General features: G+C 41.9%; 1 protein-coding gene across 1 annotated transcript in view; it reads left to right on the top strand.

Annotated features, from left to right (window-relative positions):
• The window catches only part of Ryr3 (ryanodine receptor 3), a 522,546-nt gene that overhangs the window by 209,781 nt on the left and 291,267 nt on the right, over positions 1 to 21,498 (top strand). Inside the window, exons 4-7 of the mRNA XM_041678998.1 lie at positions 10,839 to 10,913; positions 14,171 to 14,249; positions 20,184 to 20,296; positions 21,101 to 21,200. Coding sequence (XP_041534932.1) covers positions 10,839 to 10,913; positions 14,171 to 14,249; positions 20,184 to 20,296; positions 21,101 to 21,200 — 367 coding nt within the window. The remainder of the gene's footprint in view (positions 1 to 10,838; positions 10,914 to 14,170; positions 14,250 to 20,183; positions 20,297 to 21,100; positions 21,201 to 21,498) is intronic.

Genomic DNA, 21,498 nt, shown 5'->3' with positions numbered 1-21,498 from the left:
ACAATGGTACATTTACACAGCAGAAAAAAATAATGACATCTTGAAATTTGCAAGCAAATGGATGGATCTAGAAAACATCACATTGAGTGAAGTGCCCAAACCCAGAAAGACAAATATCATATGTACTCACTCATAGGTAGCTTTTAGACATAAAAACAAAGAAAACCAGCCCACAAATCACAATCCCAGAGAACCTAGACAATAATGAGGACCCTAAGAGAGACAGACATGGATCTAATCTACATGGGAATTAGAAAATGACAAGATCTCCTGAGTAAATTGGGAGCATGAGGACCATGGGAGAGGGTTGAAGGGAAGGGGAGAAGAAGGTAGGGGAGCAGCTCAATAAAATCAATTTTAAAAAAAGAATTATTTTGAGATAATATGCTATGGCCTAATACAGACAAGAGAAATCAAAATCTCAATCTCAGGAAAGTGGCCCACTTTTTGTGTTGTGGGTTTCTTTTTTGTTTTGTTCCATGCAAAGTTCTTTTTTTTTTGGTCTATAGCTGGGATCCAGGCCTACATCTCCATAATGAACCCACACAGGGTTCAGAAAAGTGATGCCCTCAGAACAGCATCTCGTCCTGATGCAGAAGCTAAGTATCAGGATCAGCCGATCTTTCATCTGCAGACCCCATGCATCCAGAACCCAGAGAATGAGTTTCTCTACCTAATGTCACTTCCTGTGCTGCTCAGAGAACTCAAGCTGTTTTACTTAGGTATATAAAGTTGGCTGTAGGCACTTTCCATGGCTGTAGAGAAAGCAGCATGAATTCATCTTTATACAGCAGGATCATAGTGGGGTCAGTACAGTGGGGACAGAAGCATGATAAAATAAATGAGGGCAGTTGTTTAATATAGGACGCTTAGAAGAGAAAAAGTAAATGGTAACTTCGAGAACTTCAGAAGAGAAAATGGACAGAATCAAACAGCAAACTGTTTGAGGTGCTTTTGAATACATAAAGGTAACGGTGCTTACACTCACTAAGAGTTACTGTGTGCAAGTAGTAGGTGCTTTATCCTATTTTTAAATCTGCCAGTGTCTGGGATAAACTAATATTTTAGTAGAGAAAAATGAAAGAGATAATGTTAAAGTTTTCAGTTCTTGGTAATCCAACCATATTAGGTTCTTGGTAGGAAATATTGATTATACATTAAACTTGGTAAAAACAAAGAAATTGTTGGGCGAAGTTCCTCGTCCTAACCCTGTATGGCATTGGTCTGCTCTTTCACCAGCAATCTAGTATAGGGAATTCAAATAACAACCAGGGTAGTGGCTGGGGGAAAAACTCTGGCTGATGAGTCCTTTTCTGTGAAGAATGAACTTGGCACTGTCTGGTTCTACGAAATCTGTTTGATGTGGAAGAAAGGGGGAAAATTAATTCTAATAAAAAAGTACTTGGCTCATTTCTTTCCAAAGTATACTTGTCATCGGTCTAAATGTCACTAATGCCTTGACAAATAGCCTGTCAGTTTGTTCTTTTAAAGATGCCTTGACTTCTCAAGACTGCGCGTTACAGCTGCCACCCTGGCAGCCCAATCTCCCCATGGCAGAGATGCTCAAAGAGTGGAATCATCTCTCAGAAAAGCCACCCCAAAGCAGCCACCCGTTCATGCTTGGTGGAGGATACACACCCTCCCACTTCAGATGCTTGCCACAGCTCAGGCCTACCAGGGACCACAGTGTCCTGTCACCAGCCACAGTAGCTCACGACAGAGAGTAGGGAAATGGTTATACCAATCTGCAGCAATGCTTAGAAGTCGACTTTTGTCAGCTTTGGGAGTTGAACCCAAGGCTTCATCTGCTCTAATTGTAAAGCTTGGTCACAACGCTTTCACCAGTCTAGATTTTGCTTTTGAAGATTTGGAAGGAAGAAGAGTCCTTGGGTGTTTAGCCATGCCATTGGGGTTTAAGAGTACAGCATCCAAGGCCTCTTCCTTCTGAGGAGGAGCATCTTATTTCAGAGAAGAACCAAGTTTGTCTCCACAGCAGTAGTACTTCTGTCTCTAAATGACCCAAGTCAATTTATCCTTACCCAATGGACCACACTCAAGTGCAGTAGATACCAGGTAGGCATCCTAGAAGAGCCTACCGTATGCTGTGTGTGTTTCCGCACCCAGTGACAAAAATACTTCGGAAAGAAATGAGCCAGCTACTTTCTTATTAGAATCGTTTCCCCTGACTTCTTTCTCAACCATATTTCATGACCATAAAGACCCAAAATTCTCAGTTTCTTAAATTAGACTCTATTGTCCTAGAATACTTTCATCAGATTATAAAATTAATGACATGAACTAAATTCTTTGACCACCTTTTCACCCAGGAGAAGTCATCCTAGGGACCTCTAAAAGGAATGGCTGGATGGATCCAATAACTCATAAAGCAGGTGAATAGTGAATGTGGCATATAGTGGCAGGCATGAGTCAAGGGATATTGTTAAATTTATTTAGCAGTAAGATGCATGTATTTAAAAAATAAAGGAGGTCATAAGAGAGCAGCCTCTCTGAGCTATCTGCAGGGCATCTTCTGTGCGGTGGTATGCAGAGACAGTGAGAGGACAGCCTTGGGATGTGGGAAGTGAGGTGCCCTGGGATCACTATTGCCCTGCTGCCCTCAGGACAACAGCTTAGAAGCCGATGGAGTAGTGATCACCATGACCTTCTGCCACCAGGTGCAACATTCCACTAAATTCAAGGCGAAGGGTATGCTGAGGAGTCCTTCAACATCAGCAAACTTCAAATGAGAATGCCGTAAATACTGGATTCAGGAAAGTAGGGCTGCTGGATGCTATATCTTCTTCCTCTTTTCAGAACTTCATTCAAATTCTGCTTCATGATTTGGTTTTTTAGTGACAGCCCGAGAGCCCCTGGAAGATGCCCAGAATGTGAAGGCCTTCTCTCCATTAGATTTGTCTAAAGGAGGAGTACTGCTCAGGCTGAGCTGCCACACATGCATGTGAAGGACTCCTTAGGGAGGGACCATTTGGGACTTCATCCTATTGCATCAGCAGCCAGCATCTCAGGCAGTGAAGACTGCTAGTTCTGTTCTCATAGTCAACTGTAATGAGTAGAAAATATCAGTGTCTAATTACAAGTGGATGCCTTATCCTCATGTCACATTTCAATTCCCCACAGTAGAAAGCTGTAGAAGGGAAAGAGCATTTTTCTCCAGCCCAGGAAATACAGGCTTTGGCAGTTACAGAGCTGAGCAGTAGATGTGACCCAAAACAGTGGAAGAGACAAAAGTTAAGAACCTTATATTTGTATCCCTGGAGTCCACATGGATTTAAGATGGGATTATGATACCTGTAGACTTCCTATTGTCTCGTTAGCTGTATCTGGTTCCTAATCATGGGTCATGTTAACCTGCAGCCATGGCCCTCCTGTCCCTGAAATGTGCTGTTTGAATTCCAGTGTGTTTTAGCAAAGTCTTTCTTCCACTGTAACTAAAGAGGAAAAGTTGTCCCTATTGGAAGGCATTCACAGTTTAAGATCTACCTGAAAAGTCTCATTGATTGGTTCCTCTGCAATCCTCAGAGCTGAAGAGGCATTGCCCATTTCTATTTGTTTATCCCTCACAGAAGAGAAGCTTGTTGGGCTAAGTCTTGGCAATTTGGGCCAACATGGTGGTCCCCGAGCCTGCAGCTGTAGGGAAAGACAGATCTGGCATCTGCTAACTGCACAAGGCAGCCTTGAAAAGCACAGAATTGTGTAGAACCAAGTCCCTAGAATCAAGAGTGAAATCCAAAGAGATGAACCTACAGATTCAGAGACACTGATGGGCCAGGGACCCACGCATGGTATGGACACCTCATGACTGGACACTTTCCGAATAGAATCTGGAGTAAGACTCAGGAAATGATGAAATAAAAGCTCCGGTGTCTTAAAGAGAGACTTCCTCCGAGGGTTTCTTGTAACACTAGATTGGAGAATAGCACTTGAGAGCCAGTATCTAAAAGCAAGCAGAGAAGCAGTGGATCCCAGTTGCCTTTCATATAGGCTGAGTCATTTACTAAGGATCCTGGTAAATAGACAGCACCCTTGAGTAACTAAAAGTTTAATGAACAGACAAAGTATATTCATGGAAATCCATCTCTTTAAAAGCATGCAGCACATTCTCCCCCATACACACATGTATGCAACTTACTGAGACGATGATGTTGGTAAGAGTGTTACAGAAAAATTGAGATGCAGGATAACGTACAATTGTTCTGCAACCATGCAAGTTGTTATTTCATTGTCTTGTTTATGTGTGTGTGTTGGTATACATGCACGCGTGTGTGTGTGTGTGTGTGTGTACATGTGTGACTGTTCACGTGTGGGTTAGTGCCTGTGTGCACAGGCGAACATGTGTATGTGTGTTCATGTTCATATGTGGGTGACTATGCATATCTGCAGGTGTACATGTATGTGCGCACATGTGCGTGCCAGTTCATGAGTAAATGAGTACATTGTGTGCAGGTGCACATGTAAACACACACATGCATTTGGAGACCAGAAGAAAACCTTGGTCTTATTCCTCAGATGCTATCCACCATTAATTAATTAATTGCCGTATTTACTTACTGACAAGGGCTCTCTCACTGTACCAGGCAGGTTATGCTGGCTGTCTAGCAAAACTCAGAACTCCGCCTGCCTCAGGCTCCCCACACTAAGATTACAAGCATTCAGTATCACATCCAGCATGTTCTATGTGGGTTTTGGAGATCAGTCTCAGTTCTTTGTGCTTTGAAGGCAAGAATTTGGCTGGCTGAACCATCTTCAGTGTCCTGGGATTTTCTCATCATTTTTGTGTATATACAAGCAGTGGTTGAAGATGCTTTGTATCCTGCATCTTGTCACAGTGGTGAACCATAAACATTTTCTCTTTCTACCTACCCTCATGATGTCAGCCTTTAATGGTTGCAGACTAGAGCATCCTAAATAATCCCTATGGTTTAACAGACAAGACTTCTGTTGCATACTTAGATTCTTGCCAGGTTTCCTTCCATTTTGTTGTGACCATTATAAGGTCCTTGCCACAGCTATGTGCATATGTTCTTGCTCTTTTTGAATTATTCCCAGAAGTAAAATTATGATAGCAGAGATTATGGACTTCCTTATGGACCTTTTCATACACTGCCTTGCTGTACCGGGCACAGCCTTACACAGGCTCACATCAGCTAAACCACACTTCACACAGTATTTTACCTTCCATTTTTGCACATTTTGTAGCTATAAAGTGATATAGCCAAGATCCACATAATTTTAATTTCTTTTCATTGCTAAAAGAAATAAAAATGTTTCCATATGTTTTCATTTTGTTCTGATAGCTATCATTTATTTATAACTTTTGCCTAGTTCTTTAGTTGAGGCCCAGTTTTCTGCCACATCTCAATGAGTCATGAACCCTTTGCCGCTGTGATCCAACGTCTTTGTGTGGTCTTTTAAGTGTCTCAGTTTCCAGTTTTCTGGTGCTCCTTGGCTTGGGTACAGCCATATCTGCCTTTGGTTTCCTTCAAATGCTCATGCCACTTCGGAGTATCAGCAAAGGATGGAGACTATTGTGTTGCACACTAGTAGTTCTGTAATTTAATTTTAAAGTGGAATTTTTAACTCTCCTACTCCCCATGATCTGATGTTCTTATCCTCTCATTGGCCGATGCTGACCGTCTCTCTGACTTGCTAGTCACATACGAGAGGCATGACTTAGTCCTGCCTCTCCTCTGTACAAGAACTGCCTCCTTATAGACTATGGTTCACGACGTCAGATCTTTACCTACTGTCTGCAATCTCCATATGCTTCTTTGTGAATCTGCTGCAGACTGAATTAGACTATTTTGCTTAAAAGCATTTTTTAAAAAGTTTTCTTTCAGAATCAAAATTTCTCCTTGTTCATATTTCAGCATTAATTTCACTGACAATTTTGTCAAACTCCAAACTAGCCTCTTAGTCTTAATCAAAACCACACAGAATCTACATGTGAAATTTAGGGGAATAAGCAATTAACAAATTTTCCTTTTCCCATTAGGTGTACCAAAGTATACATTTTCATTTCATCAAATCTGAGATTTTATCCAATCTTTTCTCTTGTTTCTCCACAAAGGTTCTACTCACCTAAGTAGGCTATAAAAATCTCAATAATTTATAACAGTCTTGAATTGAGTCTTTGATGGTGAAATAACTGAACTAGCTAACTCTGCAAGGTTACCCACTTTCTCTGGTTCTTGCTCCTTCATTTGAAATGTTGAGCTCATTCACTCTCACTGTCCTATGCTTCAATGGCACCATGGTAATTTAGCAGTCTTGTATCTAGGGAAATTCATACCTCCCGTCCTGTGCAAAAGTCTCTACTGTGTCCTGCAATCTTCTAGAGAGACGTTTTCTTTCTTTTGTAGCCTGAGTAGAACAGAAGTGAGATGTGGGATAAGCAAAGAAGAGAAAATCAAAGCAGGCACATCCAGAAACAGCCACACAGACTATAGAGCCTTCTGGGACCATGGCTTTTGAGGCGTGGTGGGTCACATTCGACAGATCTTCTGTTAAAGAATGATAATAGGAAACTTTTCTAAAGGGATATTTTGGGAGGAGAAATTAATCTAATGTATAAGTTGATTGTGAGGACATTCGAAGTATATTCTGGGGAGAGAGGAATGCATGTACAAAAGCCCTGGAGGTAGGAACAAGGTTATCTGAAAACTGCAGAGCAGTCAGTGAGGCCAGAGCCGAAGTAAAGGGGAATGTGGTCCTGGGAGCTGACGTCAGAGGGGTATAAGGGAGCCAACTCAGGTAAATGTGGTAAGGTTTGACAACTTGCAGCAGCAGGCAAAATCCAGCCTGTCATTTTTACTTGCACAGTGTGCTAGGGCAAAATTGTTGTCTAAACTTTGAACATATTCCTTTAAAAACTATGTGAGGTAGGATTTGGTAAATATAAGACAGAGATCACAGAGCCTAACATACTTGCCCTGTGGGCTCTCAGAGAAAAACTTCCAATCCTGATGCAGAGAATTCAAATGAGCAGTGGGAGCATTTGCCTCTAACTGGATAGCAAGCCACTGGAAAGCAAAGACGTGGCTTACATCTTTGGAAAGGGTGGTTCTGGCTGCCACGTTAGCCCACCACTTACTTAGCAGGCACATTTTGGAGGTCATGACCGTAGGCCAGATAATACACAAAGCAGTCGCAGGGACTAGGAGCAGTGGGCGGCTAAGTGGTTGCTTGGAGAATGTTTTAGAGGTGGTATCAAGAGTTGTTTTAGATTTGAATGAGAGAAAGGAATAAAGAATGATACCACCCCAAAGTTTGGTTTGCTCACTCGCTGTCAACCATGTAGAAGAAACCAAATGAGAGAACGACCCCTTCTGCCCCTCAGGGCTTGGCTCCTCTGTTCATCTACCACTGACTTCCCTTCCTAAGGAACAGTTTTGGCTGTGACACCATCCTGTCATAAGCTACTCCCATGTCTTGCTGCCTGTGGGACAGTGAGCGATGAGTCTTGGCCTAAATAGCCTGACTAGTTTGTCTGCACCCCAGTGTATCCACCTGTCCCTGTCCATGGGCACTAACACTGGATGGCTGTGAGAAGTCAAGTGTAACTTACATTTCCTACTTCCAGGACACAGTCCACCCATGTTGCTGTCTCCCTCTGACCATCTATATGTCAGCAGTCTGCGTTTGGTCAGCCTTTTCAATAGAGCCATTCCTTAGCACATACTCTTACCCTCATGGTCTACTTAAAATTTTGTGCTTCACTTCTTCATGTAACAAGGTTTTATTTTGTCCAAGTTTCATCTCCCCTGCCATACTACAGAAAAGGCAGTACTGTGGTGCATGGTTAAATACCCTTTGTGATGTTCCCACTCTGCACTTGGGACCCATATGACTTTGAGTGAGTAATTTAATCTAAGTGTCAGTTCACGTGGCTGTAAAATGGGGGTGATTATCATTGCATCACTAGTTAATATCAAGTGAGATGCTCCCTGTGTACCATTTGGTGTTATGTGCCTGCCATAGGATTGGAGCTAATTAGATCCCAGCTATATGAGTCCCATGAAAGATGTCTCTGTATCTCTTCCCATTGGTGGCTTGTGCAATCACTGTGCACACATTAGGAAATTGAGATGAAGATCTGTTGTTAACCCAAGTGTGTATGGTACTATCGTATCAACTGTGACACATACAGAAAGGCACCCTCTTTAGATACCAAATTCTCCCCATATTAAATGTGACATTCATCGCAACCTTGAAAGGTCACCATGGGGACGGACTGTGATGGTGTGTGAAGCACCTGATGCATACATGGCATTGCTTCATAGCAGAAATCAACATTACAATGGTGATAAAAGGCTCCTCTTCCATCCTAGCACCAGAGCCATCCATTCCCCTAATGGCCATTCCCAAAATTTTGGCCTTAGACTAGCAGCATCAGTATCATCTAGACCTTGTTAGAAATGCAGATCCTCCGGCCAGCCCCAGGCCACTGTGGAGTAGGGACCTGGTGATTCTGATATCCTCCGACATCTGCAAACTACTGTCTTATATGAAAGAGAAGCTAGAATGTGAGGCTCTAAGCGTCTGCAGAGCAAATTAGATTCCATTCCACTGGCATTTAAATCCTTTTCTTTCTCTGGTGACATCGCAATGAAAGACATGATGTCCCATCAATGTTTCTAAAAGTATCAGAGGAGAACAGCCCAAGTCACTCTGTGATACTGTACAGAGTCAGCAACTCTTGACTTGTGATGATTACAGAGCTGGTGGGAACACAGAAGAATTAAAATAGAGTTGAACCCACAGTTGATAGGAGGACATCTAATTTAGTCACTTATTCACGGTAGGAGTATGTATATACAACATGAGACATTGGAAACCTCAGTTAAGTTGTAAGGATACAAGCTCATGGGACTATTCCATTTAGACAGACAAGATGTAAAGTGATTTAGTACATCTAATTTTAGTGTAAGGTGTTGACACATTTGTAAATACAGCTGAAGTTAGTGCAAATGGTTCCATGAAATTTGGAAATATTGTGAAAAGCTGTATAATCCTACTTGGTATTAAAATCCAAGAACACTTAAATATCTCTATCGGAGGGGTGAACACAGCCACATTTATATTTAGTTATCCTCTTTTCAATATACCACATTTGTCTTTTTTTTCTCTTTAGACTTGTTGAATGACATGGGGAAAAAAAAATCTCTGTGAAAGAGCAATTCTGCTACTCCAAACAGAAACAAAATGAAATCACTCATAGCTCATTATCCAGACCTCTGCTTCTCTCCCCACCACCTGCTTCCCGTCCTCTACATTGCTCGTTGCCATGCCTGGAGGGGACAGGATGGATAGGATAAAACTGCAGACAGCGCCTTGGGCAGCCAGTCTGCAACTCTGAAAAGAATAGGATGCATAAAAGATGCTTTTGGACCACAGACACAGAATGCCGAAATTCCTGTTGCTAGTGGTCCAGGGAAGATGGCTCAGGGGTCAAAGCATTTGCTGTATAAACATGAGAACCTGAGTTCTGATCCCCAACACCTACATGAAATGCAAGCATTGCAGCATGTCCCTGTCATCTCAGCACCAGGCAGGAGGGTTCCAAGAGCCTTCTGGCTAGTCAGGCAACTGGTCAGGTTTAAAGAGCAACCCTGTCTCAAAAAATATATAACAGGCTAATGAGAACCCATGTCACTTCTGGCCTTCTCAAGCACAAGTATGGCAAATACACACACACACACACACACACACACACACACAATCTCGTTTGCTCTCTCAGACTTTGTAGTCTCCCTTGGGGAAGATACAGCCTGTAAGCAGGAAGTATTTTCTTGAGAGAGAGAGAGAGAGAGAGAGAGAGAGAGAGAGAGAGAGAGAGAGAGGAGAGAGTTTTTTTTAAAAAGTGTTACCTAGGGATATATTAGCATGATGTTGGGAGAATTAGGTTAGTACCAAAACAGTATGGGATTGGTACCAAAATCATACAGGATTTGTTTTATTTTCCTTGTCAATTAAATGGCTTTATTTTAATTGTCAATTTCAGCTGACTGTTCTTTATACCCACTTGTAGCTGGGATGTCACACTTGATTTTCCTAGCATATGTTGTTCATTTCAGCCTAACATTGTATGGATCAGAGTCCCATAGGAAGATCAGGCACCAGTGACTGGTTTTCCTTTGGGCCATTTTATCTTCTCTGACCTCCTTCTCTGCTGTTTGGGCAACCACTATCAAATCGTCAAAACGGATGTGCAGAGGGAGGCGGAGAGGACAGTCACAAGAGCCTCTCCACTAAGGGGACCATTTCTGCAGAACTAGCTACTCTATTTTAAAGTCCTGGGTTTCAGAGCCATCTCTGGTTGCTGAGATCTGTGTGAGAAAGACCTTTTGAGTTGCATGGGCAGAAAGCACAGTGCCCAGAAGGGAACAAAAGACTGCAAGATCCACGGCACACATGGATGCTCACAGGCCATGGTGCCCTCCTGCACTAGGATGTAGCTACTTCTCTCTTGTGTCTCTCTCATCCCGGTTGCTTCTGAGAAGCTCAAAGGAAGGTAAGCCAAGTGTACCTCATTTACATGCTTTCAGTCTGGAACAGCTTTGGGTTCCTGCTCATCCTGGGCAGAGGCCATTTCTGAGGAGAGCAGCAGGCCCTTCCGCCCTCTCCCAAGGATGCCGCATGGCTATGCTCACAAAGTCTCCTTTCACCCATTGGCTGGACACTTGCTTCTTGAATGAATTCTTGGGGAGTTTTGTCATGGTTGTTTTTCCCGGAATCTGCATCCCAAATCTTCGTGTTGCTTTTCTGCCAAAGAAGCCACAGCTGGTATGTGCTGACAGATTTCTTCCTCATTCCCACAGGCAGCACAAGGGGGTGGCCACAGGACCCTGCTGTACGGTCACGCAATTCTCCTGAGGCACTCTTTCAGTGGAATGGTAAGCACACGGAGATGTCAGCTTTCACCATTCATGAGAAAGAAAGGATGAACACTGACAGCAGTTCAGAATATAAATAATTCAGTCCATTTTTGCCTTCCTATTACTTCTCACATAACCCAGGGATTTATGTTTACTGAATGTGTGTCCCATTGAGTGAGGAAAAGAGCCATTCCCTTTCTTTAAACTTCACAAAGCCTAACCCCACCAAGCATAGTCCACCGATATACTAGATACCCAGTAAATATTTCTTGAATGCATCAAATGAACTGTGGAGGAACTGATTTGTTTAGTATTTGAATAAAACAAACCAAATGGGATTTGTGTGGAATTTCTCTTCTTGTACACAGCAAAAGAAATGGAATGTGTCCAGGGCCTTCAGTCCTGGAAGAATTTGAATCCTTCCAGGTATTATGCTAACTGAGTGGCAGGAGGAAGATAATGGACCAGGCAATCACAGAAAGCTGGCCCGGGGTTTACTAATCAGGGACTTGCAACCAAAATACTAGAGTGGCGGTAATTCAGCCGAACTTGGAAAGCAAAAGCTTGGAATAAAAAATAGGCAGAATTTAATAAACATAACTTGAAAAATTCATACACTTCTGATGTTTTGCAAGGAGTTATTGCAAATATTGTGAGGTTGATCTAGTATATGAGCTGACTCCAATAGTATTTGCTCTCAGCACCTAAGTATATAATTTGTGCATGCTCTCAGTGTAAGAAAACTGATACACTAACTGTGCAAACAAGAGGACCTGAGTTCAGACCTCTAACACCTGCTCGGAAGGTTGGCATGGCTGCATGCAGTCCTAACAGCGTGAGGAAGGGACAGGGGATTGCTGTTTCTTCTCACATATTCACAGGTTCTCCACACGAACTTCTCAAAGCTTGGGCATCCAAACTGTAGCATGCTCAGCAGCTACTTCTTAAATAATTGATTTGCTGCAGCATATTTTGTCTGAGCACTGGTAAGGAGCTGACCTTTCAGACCGAACCCTTGCCTGATTTGCTACTTCATGGCAAAGGACCGCACAAAGCTGGCCAGCTGTATTTGAGTACTGGGTCAGTTTTGAATGGGGAGACCCTTTGCCTGGCAATCTCTGGAATTGAGAGATGATCACCTTTTAGAATCTATTTGCTTATTTACAAAGAACCCTAAAATATGCTTTTTTTCTGCCCAGATAGAATAAGTAAATCTTGAAACAGTATCCCCCCACCCCATGACTCGGAAAACTTAGGCTAGCACCTGGTAAAGATGCAAAGGTTTGAACTATTTATGCCTAAATTCACTCCTCTTTTAAAAAAAGAAAGAAAGAAAAATAAAACCTCACTCCCAATTAACATAAACCCTCCACTGGCTTTCTTTTAAGTAGCTTTGGTGTAAAGCCTATGAAATAAGCCTTTATAATGCACCGATTTTCCACCTGCTTGCAGAGAGCTGGAGGTGTGCCTGTGCTTCTTTCCCTCCCGCTCTGCTTCCAGCCTACACAACTGTGCATCAGCAAGAAGGCAAGGAAACAGCCCTCGTTTATTTCCCCTATTAAACTGCTTTAAAGGTCATTTGAAAAGTTTCACCTGCATATATGTTGTCATAATCCACAAAAAATGGATAAATGTTATTTTGAGAGGTTTAAAATATCAGGAGATTCTTTTAAAGGAAACTCCTAACAGTTGACAAGGCAACATGGAGAGGGGAAATCCCACACAGCCCCATCCCCCAGATCAGTGGTTCTCAATCTGGGGTCAAATGGCCCTTTCAAGGGGTCACCTTAGACTGTTGGAAAACACAGGTATTTACATTGTGATTCATAACAGTAGCAAAATTATAGTTATTAAATAGCAACAAAAATAATTTTATGGTTATGGGGGTCACCACAACTTGAAGAACTGTATCAAAGGGTCACAGCCCTAGGAAGATTGAGAACCACTACCCTAGATGAAGAGCTATAGGAGGCCAATGGGTTCTGAGAGATGGAAAAACACTCTGCTCAAGGGACAATGCCCCACATAGACTATGCAACCTCAAGTGATCAGCTCTGGACACATGGACTCAGTAGATTGTGTGTGTGTGTGTGTGTGTGTGTGTGTGTGTGTGTGTGTATATATATATATATATATATATATATATATATATATATATGGGATGTGTGTGTGCATGTGCATATATATGTATGTATGTATAACAAAAACAATAGAAGATTTCATGAATTTGGGGGACCACATGGGAGGAGTTGGAAGGGGATGGGGCAGGAGAGAGGTAGAGGCAGTGCTTATATATGAAGTTCTTAAAGCATGTTAAACTAAATTAAATGGGGAATTATCTGATTTCCCAGCTTCCTCCACCCACCTTACTTATCCAAGCACAATTTTTATTATTATTCCAATATAATTCATTCTAATCATATGATACACATTTAAGTTTTGTGTTTATGTCAGCTGTACAAATGTGCTATTTTATGTGACTTCTTAGTTCAACATCTTATAAAAATAAAGTTGTATGCTCTGTGCACATCCTTTATCAATATTCTTAGTGGCACAGTACTTCAGAAAACAGAAGAACCAAAGCTGATCTAGCCTCTTCTCTACTGCTGGCTTTTGATGTTCCATTTGTATTATTCTCAAGTTCAAGTTAAAAGGTCAAGTCGGGTCTGCCTGCCTCTGGGGAACTTAGGAGGGGCCAAGGTTGAGTTTTAAGCTTCTTCCTGAGCTGAGTATAGGAAACGCAGCTTTAACTGATGGATTTGGAGGAACCAGATGTTACAACATTAGAAAACTTGCTTCAGGGCTGTGGAGTAGAAAAGGCAATTCTTCAGGCTGAAAATGAACCGAGTCTGTCAAGGAAGATGCTGCATTGGAAGCCATGGAAGCCACTGGTGGAAGAGCCTCCTGCCAAGCTCTGGAAGTGGCCGATATGATCACAGTATTCGATGGTTGATGTGAATTAAATGCTCTGTTAAGCTAAAAATATGAAAAAAAATTCTCAGAATACCTTTGAATTAAAGCATATTGAATATTTCAATTCATTCTGGATAGAGTCCTAGACATTACTAGATCATCAAATAAAAATGTCTTTGAGATTTTACATTTAACACCAAAATATTTTCCAAAAGCAAGACGTCACTTAACTTTCCAATGAGGAAGAAGCCTGCGTCTATTTTATAGTCGCTGATTTCCTGCATTTAATAGGAAGCTAACTAGTGGTGGTCCCAGGACTTGGTAGAAGGGTCTGACTCCCAGTATCTGCTCTTATTTCACAGTATCTAACATGCTTGACCACGTCAAGATCCCAGACAGATAAACTTGCCTTTGATGTAGGTCTGCGGGAACATGCCACAGGTAAGCTGTCATTCCCAGTTTCAGCCAGCGGGATCATGTGCTAGGGACTTTTGAGAAAGAAGCTGGATATGTTACTCATTTGGAATTCCACATCAACAAGGTCCAAAATGATAAAACTGATAAAAAATATTTTGAGGATGATTCAAGGGAGGATGTGTGAAGCATATGAAAATATGGAGTCTAAGGCAGGGAGGGTATGGGGCCTGAAGCCCGAGTGCTGGAAACTGTTTTAATGGTTTATTACTATAAATGGACAGTTTAGTTCTTGAGAACTATAGGTACTGAGTAACTGCTAAGGAAACAAATAAAAGTGACTTCATTAGGGCATAGTAGTGGAATACTATGTCTAGATTAGAGATATGGGCCCTTTGAATTCTTCAAACAAGTCATTCCCAAGTCACTTTCCCTAATGTCAGTCAGTGATGCCCATCAGCCTCAGTTTTGGCATTCCAGTGTATTTTCCATATATTTATTGCATATTTTTCTATAAATTTACCTAAGCTTTATCTGTAGTATTTTAAGCAAAAACCTATCTCTGAAAGTAGAGAAATGTTTTTTCCATAAATTATATAACAACAACAAAATAATTGTCAAATAATTGAGAAATTAATGATGAATAAGTGTCAATATTAGATCAAAACTTAAAACTGTTGTGATAAAATTAGTTTAAAGAGAGTTTTTTGTCTTAAATTTCACACTAAATAATGCAATGTCATTTGTCTCCTACAAAGCATCAAATACATTGGAAGCCACCTCATTGTGTGTATGTAGGCATGAATGTAAATAAAGCGATATATATATATATATATATATATATATGTATATATATTGATGATCAGCAAGACATGGTTCATGTGTCTGAACCTGGTACTAGGGAGGCTGACAAAGAAGAATCTTAAGTTCAAGGTCAGCCTGGGCTACTTAGTATGTTTAAGGCCAGTCTAAGCTCTATAGCAAGTCCTTGTAGAAGTCAGCACTAAGAAAAGTAGTAGCCAGGACGATACCAGCTCTCTCTGGAATCCAGAAATGAAGGGAGGGGCCCAAGACAACTACAAATATGTACGAAGTTACACTGTCAAGAAAATACCAGTTTCCTGGGGGCTATTCTGAAGACCAACAGAGAAGAAGATAGAGGTTGAAATGAGACATAGGATTGACACCTCCGTGAGGGAAAATGCTTTGTAATATCTGCAATTAACCAGCAGAGGAACAGCTGGCCAGGGATGTAGCATGTTCCCTGTAGCTGGAAACATGTGTAGACATGACCATCTGTCAAGGGCGCGGCATATAGAATTTCTGCACCAGGTAGAGGTTGGGCTATTCTTACCAATTAGAACGCGTGGTCAAAAGCAACAGAAATTGATTCTGATAGATTTAAGCCGAGAAAGGATTTGCTGGAGGGATACTGAGTAGAACATGGACTAAAATTAGAACTTCAAAATTAACCAGGCTGAGGAAGGAGAGACCAGGGAAGTAAAATCACTTAGGGAACAACAGAAATTCTGTTTGGAGTCTAGTCTTTAACAGGATGGCATTTCCACCTACCTGGAAGGGAGGGCCAATGCTGCATCTCCAAAGACGGACAAACTTCTGTGCTGTTGTTCTGAATGACGCTAGTGTATCAGCTGAGGGATCAGATGACCTGAGTTTGTGATGATCAGGAAACAATGTAGGATCCTACCCACGCGCACCTGCTGTCTCTGCGGTCTGCACCACGCTGTCTGTGCTCTCTCTTTGTACACTGGAAAGGCAGGGCCTGTCTCTGACTACTGTAGGCTTTTCCCCCTACAGTAAGATCATGTGGGAGTCAGATTTGAGGTTTCTTTGTTCTTAGCTTGTGTTTTTCTTCAAGTATAACTTTCTCTAGAATGTTGTCAACCATTGCTAAAACTTACAAATTGAGTAGAATGTCACTGTATGAATGGAAGCTGACCTCGCTGGACCAGCCAGATGCCAATCATCTAGCATGTAATTGGGGGAGTCATGTGGTCCTTCTGCTTATAGCAGTGAGATGATGTTGTGTTTGCTGAGAGCTAGAAAGGAATGGAAAAGTCACACTTCCTAGCAAGGAGTTCAGGAAATTACCTAATTTACTGTTAGAGCCGCTGATGGAAAGTAGGACAATAGACCATTGCTCATTTCAGAAGTCATTTTCTGATTCCCTGAGATCAGAACCAGTAGGACCCTCGGTGACAGCAGACCTAGTAGATACTTGAGCTGGGCCAGGTTCACACTGGCTGTTCAGAAACTGACTTGTGTGGGGCATACAGGAAAGGGGTGCCAGGCTGCATGCAAAGTTGGGGCCTGGAATAGTTTGCTTTTCTTGTATCCTTGACCTACTCCACTCACACTCTCCTTGAGTCAGGAGAGGCGCTGGGTCCCCAGGGACAGTCAGGGTTTTCTGGGATGAGACCTGTCATGAAGGAGGGCACATAGAATCCACTGGGATAGAATCCTGGTTCCATACCAGGCAATTCTGTCAATGCTCTGTAGCACAAACACCTTAGCTGGGTTGGATGTCAAGGAGAAAGTGGGATGAAATAGTAGGAGGCATTTCAACAATAAGTCTGGATTCCCCTCCCCCCCATACCTACTGTTAACTTCCTAGACTTAGCAGACTAGATAATCAGAACAACTGACTTGACTGCTCAGTTCTTCACATGTTTGAAGTTTTGTTTTGAGTCTACTCCTTTGACATAGGTTTAGAATGTAGACCTGTGAGACCATGCAAGTGCTGCCATGCGCTTTGGAGCCAGTGACCGACACAGCCTGGGAGTTCAGGGACCAGTTCCAAGGACATGAGAAGTGGCAGGGAAGTTGCCCTCTCACTTTTACGTGTGTCTGCTCATGATGCTTTTCATGCCAGGTGCCCTCTCACGGCGCACAGAGTTTATACTGGAGAGCCTGATCCTTTTTCACTTCAAAGATGGAGTTCATATCCTTTTGTAATGCATTTTTAAAGGTAGTGAAATACCTACATACAATTTTAATAGATAAATGGCACTTTGATATTTATTAAAAAGATCTGCTCCCAAATCTAAATTCCTGCCTCGGGCACCTGTGTTCAGCTCTTCTATCATTGCTTGCTGCTGTTTATGAAAAATACATATATGCTGCCATTTCATTATTCTTTCCAGATTAGGTTTTATCTATTCATGTCCTGATAAAGCTTAATTCTCACATTCTACTTTTCACTGTCCTTCTTCCTCACATTCTCAATATGTTCTTATTTATTTTTATGTAAAAACAAAACTAACAACTTACATTGATATAACTAATATCACATATTTGTAAATAACCCACAGGTTTGTTTTGCCTGGTTTTGTTTTCCGTGACTGAATCATGGATTCACTTCCAAGCTTTCCCATTGATGCAAAAATGTCCCTGAATTATAAGGATCAGTCACATTATCTCTTCATCTTAGAAATATCCACTATCACTCAAGGACTTCATTTTGCCTCTTCTACCTTCGGCTTCCTTTTGACTACAGCATGGGTTACTATTTTATTTTGACTAACCACACTATACAGGAGCTTTTGCAGAAAAGATGTATGCAGGTACCAAGTTATCTGAAGGTTTGTTCATCCTTGCTTCATAAGTAATTCATAGTTTAGTTTAATTCTGTATTAAAAGTTTTTTTTTTCTTGGCGTTCTACAGGCTTTTGAGACAAACTGGCTACTGACATGAGCGTGTTCTGTTTCCTGATGGTTTGTGTGTGACTGGTTTATCTTTTCTGAAAACTCTTTTTCTCTCTCTCTAACATCCAAAATTCCGCAGTGTGATTGGATTCTTTCTGTTGTGCGGTCTCAAGAGGGTGCAGTGTAGGGTGGATGCTTAACTCTGCAAGGTGCCCTGGGGACTTTCCTGTTCACAGATGCTTGCTGACCAGCACTGGGAAAGCTTTAGGGGTATTATTTCTTTGTTAATACTCTTTACTCTTTATTCTTGCTCTGGGATTCCTCTAGATTGTTTTCTAGAATTTTATTTTAATCAGAATATAATTACATCCTTTTCCTCTCTCAAACCCCTCACGTGCCCTCTTCTTCCACCCCCTTCTTCTCCTTCTCCTCTCAAATTCTAATTCTTCCTTTGTTTTGTTTTTAAGACAAGATCTCACTGTGTCACTCTGGAACTCTAGACCAGGCTGACCTCAAACTCAGCAATCTGCCTGCCTCTGCCGTTTGAGTGCTGGGATTAAAGGTGTGTACCACCATGTTCAATTCTAATTTTTTTTCTCCTTTCTAAACTATTTTTGCTGTTTTCTTTTTGGAAGATTTCCAACTGTAATTATTTTGTTTTTCTTCAGAATTAGAGTCATTTTCTTCCTCTCTTAAGGGAATCCTCATGATACTTTCTGAGTATGACATTTTCTTTCCTTTTTAGGATTGTTACTTACAAAATTGTTTAAAGCTTTTGTTCTCTGAAGTCTTAATTTTTCTAGTTCTTGCTCCACCGTATTTGTTGGTTTGTTTCCTGATATGAATGTCAGAGACATCCCTCAAATTCAAAGTGACCGTCCATCTTTGCCCATATTTAAGTCAAGGTCACAAAAGTTGATTGGAAGCTGTGTTGTCGCTGGGCATCTGTCAGTCCTCACTCTGGGGTTAACTTTCAGAGCCCTGAGCACTGACGAGAGAATCTCCAAACCTGGTAGCTTTTACCTTTGAAACATTGGCTTCCCTAAAAGCAATCCTCAAATCCGAGGACCGATAAAAATTATTCAGCTTTGCAGCTGGCATTCTAGAAGGGGGGGGGGGCAGAAGCAAAGGGAGAGAAGTTGGGGTGTTTCTGGTCACACATGAACTATAGTTAACTGCTCTCAGCAGGACTCCTTTTGCTTATTTGGCAGTATCTTACAGAATTTCCAAGGCCAGACCCTTGCTGCTTTGCGACTCCTTGAATTCTGCTGTCGCCTGAGGGAGGAAGAGGCATCTGCTTGTGTGGGATGGGCAAGGATCTGGGGCTTAAATGTCCTTAAAGCCTTTTAGCCATTCTTCCTGTTTACAACCCATCTTCACCTCCAGCCCAGTCAGTTTTCCTGCTGGAATCTATTCATAGCAGGGTGTCCTTTGTGTGTGTGTGTGTGTGTGGTTTTTTGAGACAGGGTTTCTCTGTAGCTTTGGAGCCTGTCCTGGAACTAGCTCTTGTAGACCAGGCTGGTCTCGAACTCACAGAGATCTGCCTGCCTCTGCCTCCCGAGTGCTGGGATTAAAGGCGTGCGCCACCACCGCCCGGCCAGGGTATCCTTTTAAGTCAGTGGCTTCTTCTCCATTTCGTTAGTTAAAATTGTGATCCCCACCCCTCACCCTGTAACAGTGTTTCTTCCTTGGCACATATATTTCCACATGTGTTAGCTGTTCTTATAGGTTTGAACCTAAACAATCAAACGAAAACTCTCTTTACTATTGTTTTAGCACATCTCATAGAAGGTGAGGAAGAAAGATAAAATTGCTAAAATGCTCAATTTGTCAATGAAATAGGGTCCTCAAGGTTCCCTTTCTGTGGGGACAAGTGTTCAGAGCCTATCATATAGCCCAGGCTAGCCTCAAACTCATTAAACCAAGGACAAACTTGAACTTCTGATCTTCTTGTTTTCTCATATACCACCACAACATACTTTGAAGTCTGTTCTTAAAGAGATATGTAAAGGGGAGTGTGAAAAAATCATGTCCTATGTCTGTTAAAATATTCAGACTTCTGTAGCTACTGGCCTCCAATAACCTGTCCCAAATTGTGTCTTTCTGTCTTTATTGGAAATGAAAAAATACAGTTTAAAGCACACATTAGACAACAGGACTGGTTCTAGGTAAATAGAAAGTGAGGCAAAGAGACTTTGGGAGAAGGGAAAGGTGTGTCATCAGGAAGGAATGTGGGACAGAATGGGATCACTGCTTTCCAGGATACAGAGGCTAACTCACAAAACCTTCATGTAGGAGAAGCCTGCTGGTGGACCATACATCCCGCCTCCAAACAGAGGTCTGAAGGAGAGAAAGTGCGAATCGGAGATGACCTGATCCTCGTCAGTGTGTCCTCTGAAAGATACCTTGTAAGTACCTCTTAGCAGGAGCATCTTTGGTTTTCAAAAGGGAAATGGGGCCACACCAGGCTGGGTAGAATAAGATGTCTCTCCCCTATAAGGCAATCGTACTGCCTGAAACTTAACTGTTAGCTTTCTTTCTAGAGTATTGTGTTGTATTGAGCAAATGCTGCTAAGATGAATTAGTCAGATTACTATGAATTTAGCACATTGTTTGGCTCTTGCAAAATGGAATAAAAGACAGAAAAAAAGAATACAGAAAAATAAGCTTTTATGGAGAAAGAAAAAATGTAAAATATTAGTGCAGGAGTATTGCAGAGGCTGACAGATGCATATGGGGTCTTGAATCTGAGTATAGGTACCAGGCAAACTCTGCTCAGGGTGGGGATGCCTGAAGATAGAGAAATGCCAAAGATAAGTGTTAAATTTCTCAGCAGTTTCTTATAGGGCCAATCCTGCCAACTGATTTCTCCTTGCTTTCTCCAAATGTTGAAACAATTTTTTCCCATGTGTGGGTTTTCTTATCCTATAAAAAATAGACATTTTATAAGTGGGTAGAATCAGGGGTGCAGCTGAGGTGACAAGGTTAACGCTTGCCTACCACCTCTGTGGCTACGAATTTATTCTTCCTGGACTACAGTGCCCACTATGAAGCTGCTTCAAGATTGAGTAAAGCAAGCTCTCACACAGGCCTTGTAGAAAGAACCACAGAACACTGTCGCTGTCTTACTTTATTCTTGAGATTGTTGTCGGTAGCTCGACCAGGACTGGGCTAGCAGTTTAAAGGGCATTTCCCTTCTTCTCCCACTGCAGCATCTCTCGATATCAAATGGTAGCATACAGGTGGATGCCTCCTTTATGCAAACACTCTGGAATGTGCATCCTACGTGTTCGGGAAGCAGCATCGAAGAAGGTAAGCCACTTTAATGCCATCAGCCCAGAGCCTGACATTCCATCTGGGATGTGGATGTCAACATTTTCTGCTGTTTCATCCACACACATTGTGGCTTTATTTCTCCTACGTTCTTTCTCCAATGTCAGTATAGATTGTTTTCTCTTCTGACACCCCATGGGCATTGTTAACCTTGCTTTTAATCCATCGGCGCCCATAGTTGATTACTACAAGCAAGCAGGACTTGGATGGATACCTTCCCTCTCTCACCAGGTTTTCCTTTTATTCACGCGTGCTATTGGTAAGCAAACAGGCCCAG

Source organism: Microtus oregoni, unplaced genomic scaffold (genome assembly GCF_018167655.1).
Source record: "Microtus oregoni isolate MIOR12 unplaced genomic scaffold, Mior012 000031F_ref0000149, whole genome shotgun sequence".
NCBI classification, from domain to species: domain Eukaryota; kingdom Metazoa; phylum Chordata; class Mammalia; order Rodentia; family Cricetidae; genus Microtus; species Microtus oregoni.
This window is presented reverse-complemented; position numbering and strand designations above follow the sequence as displayed.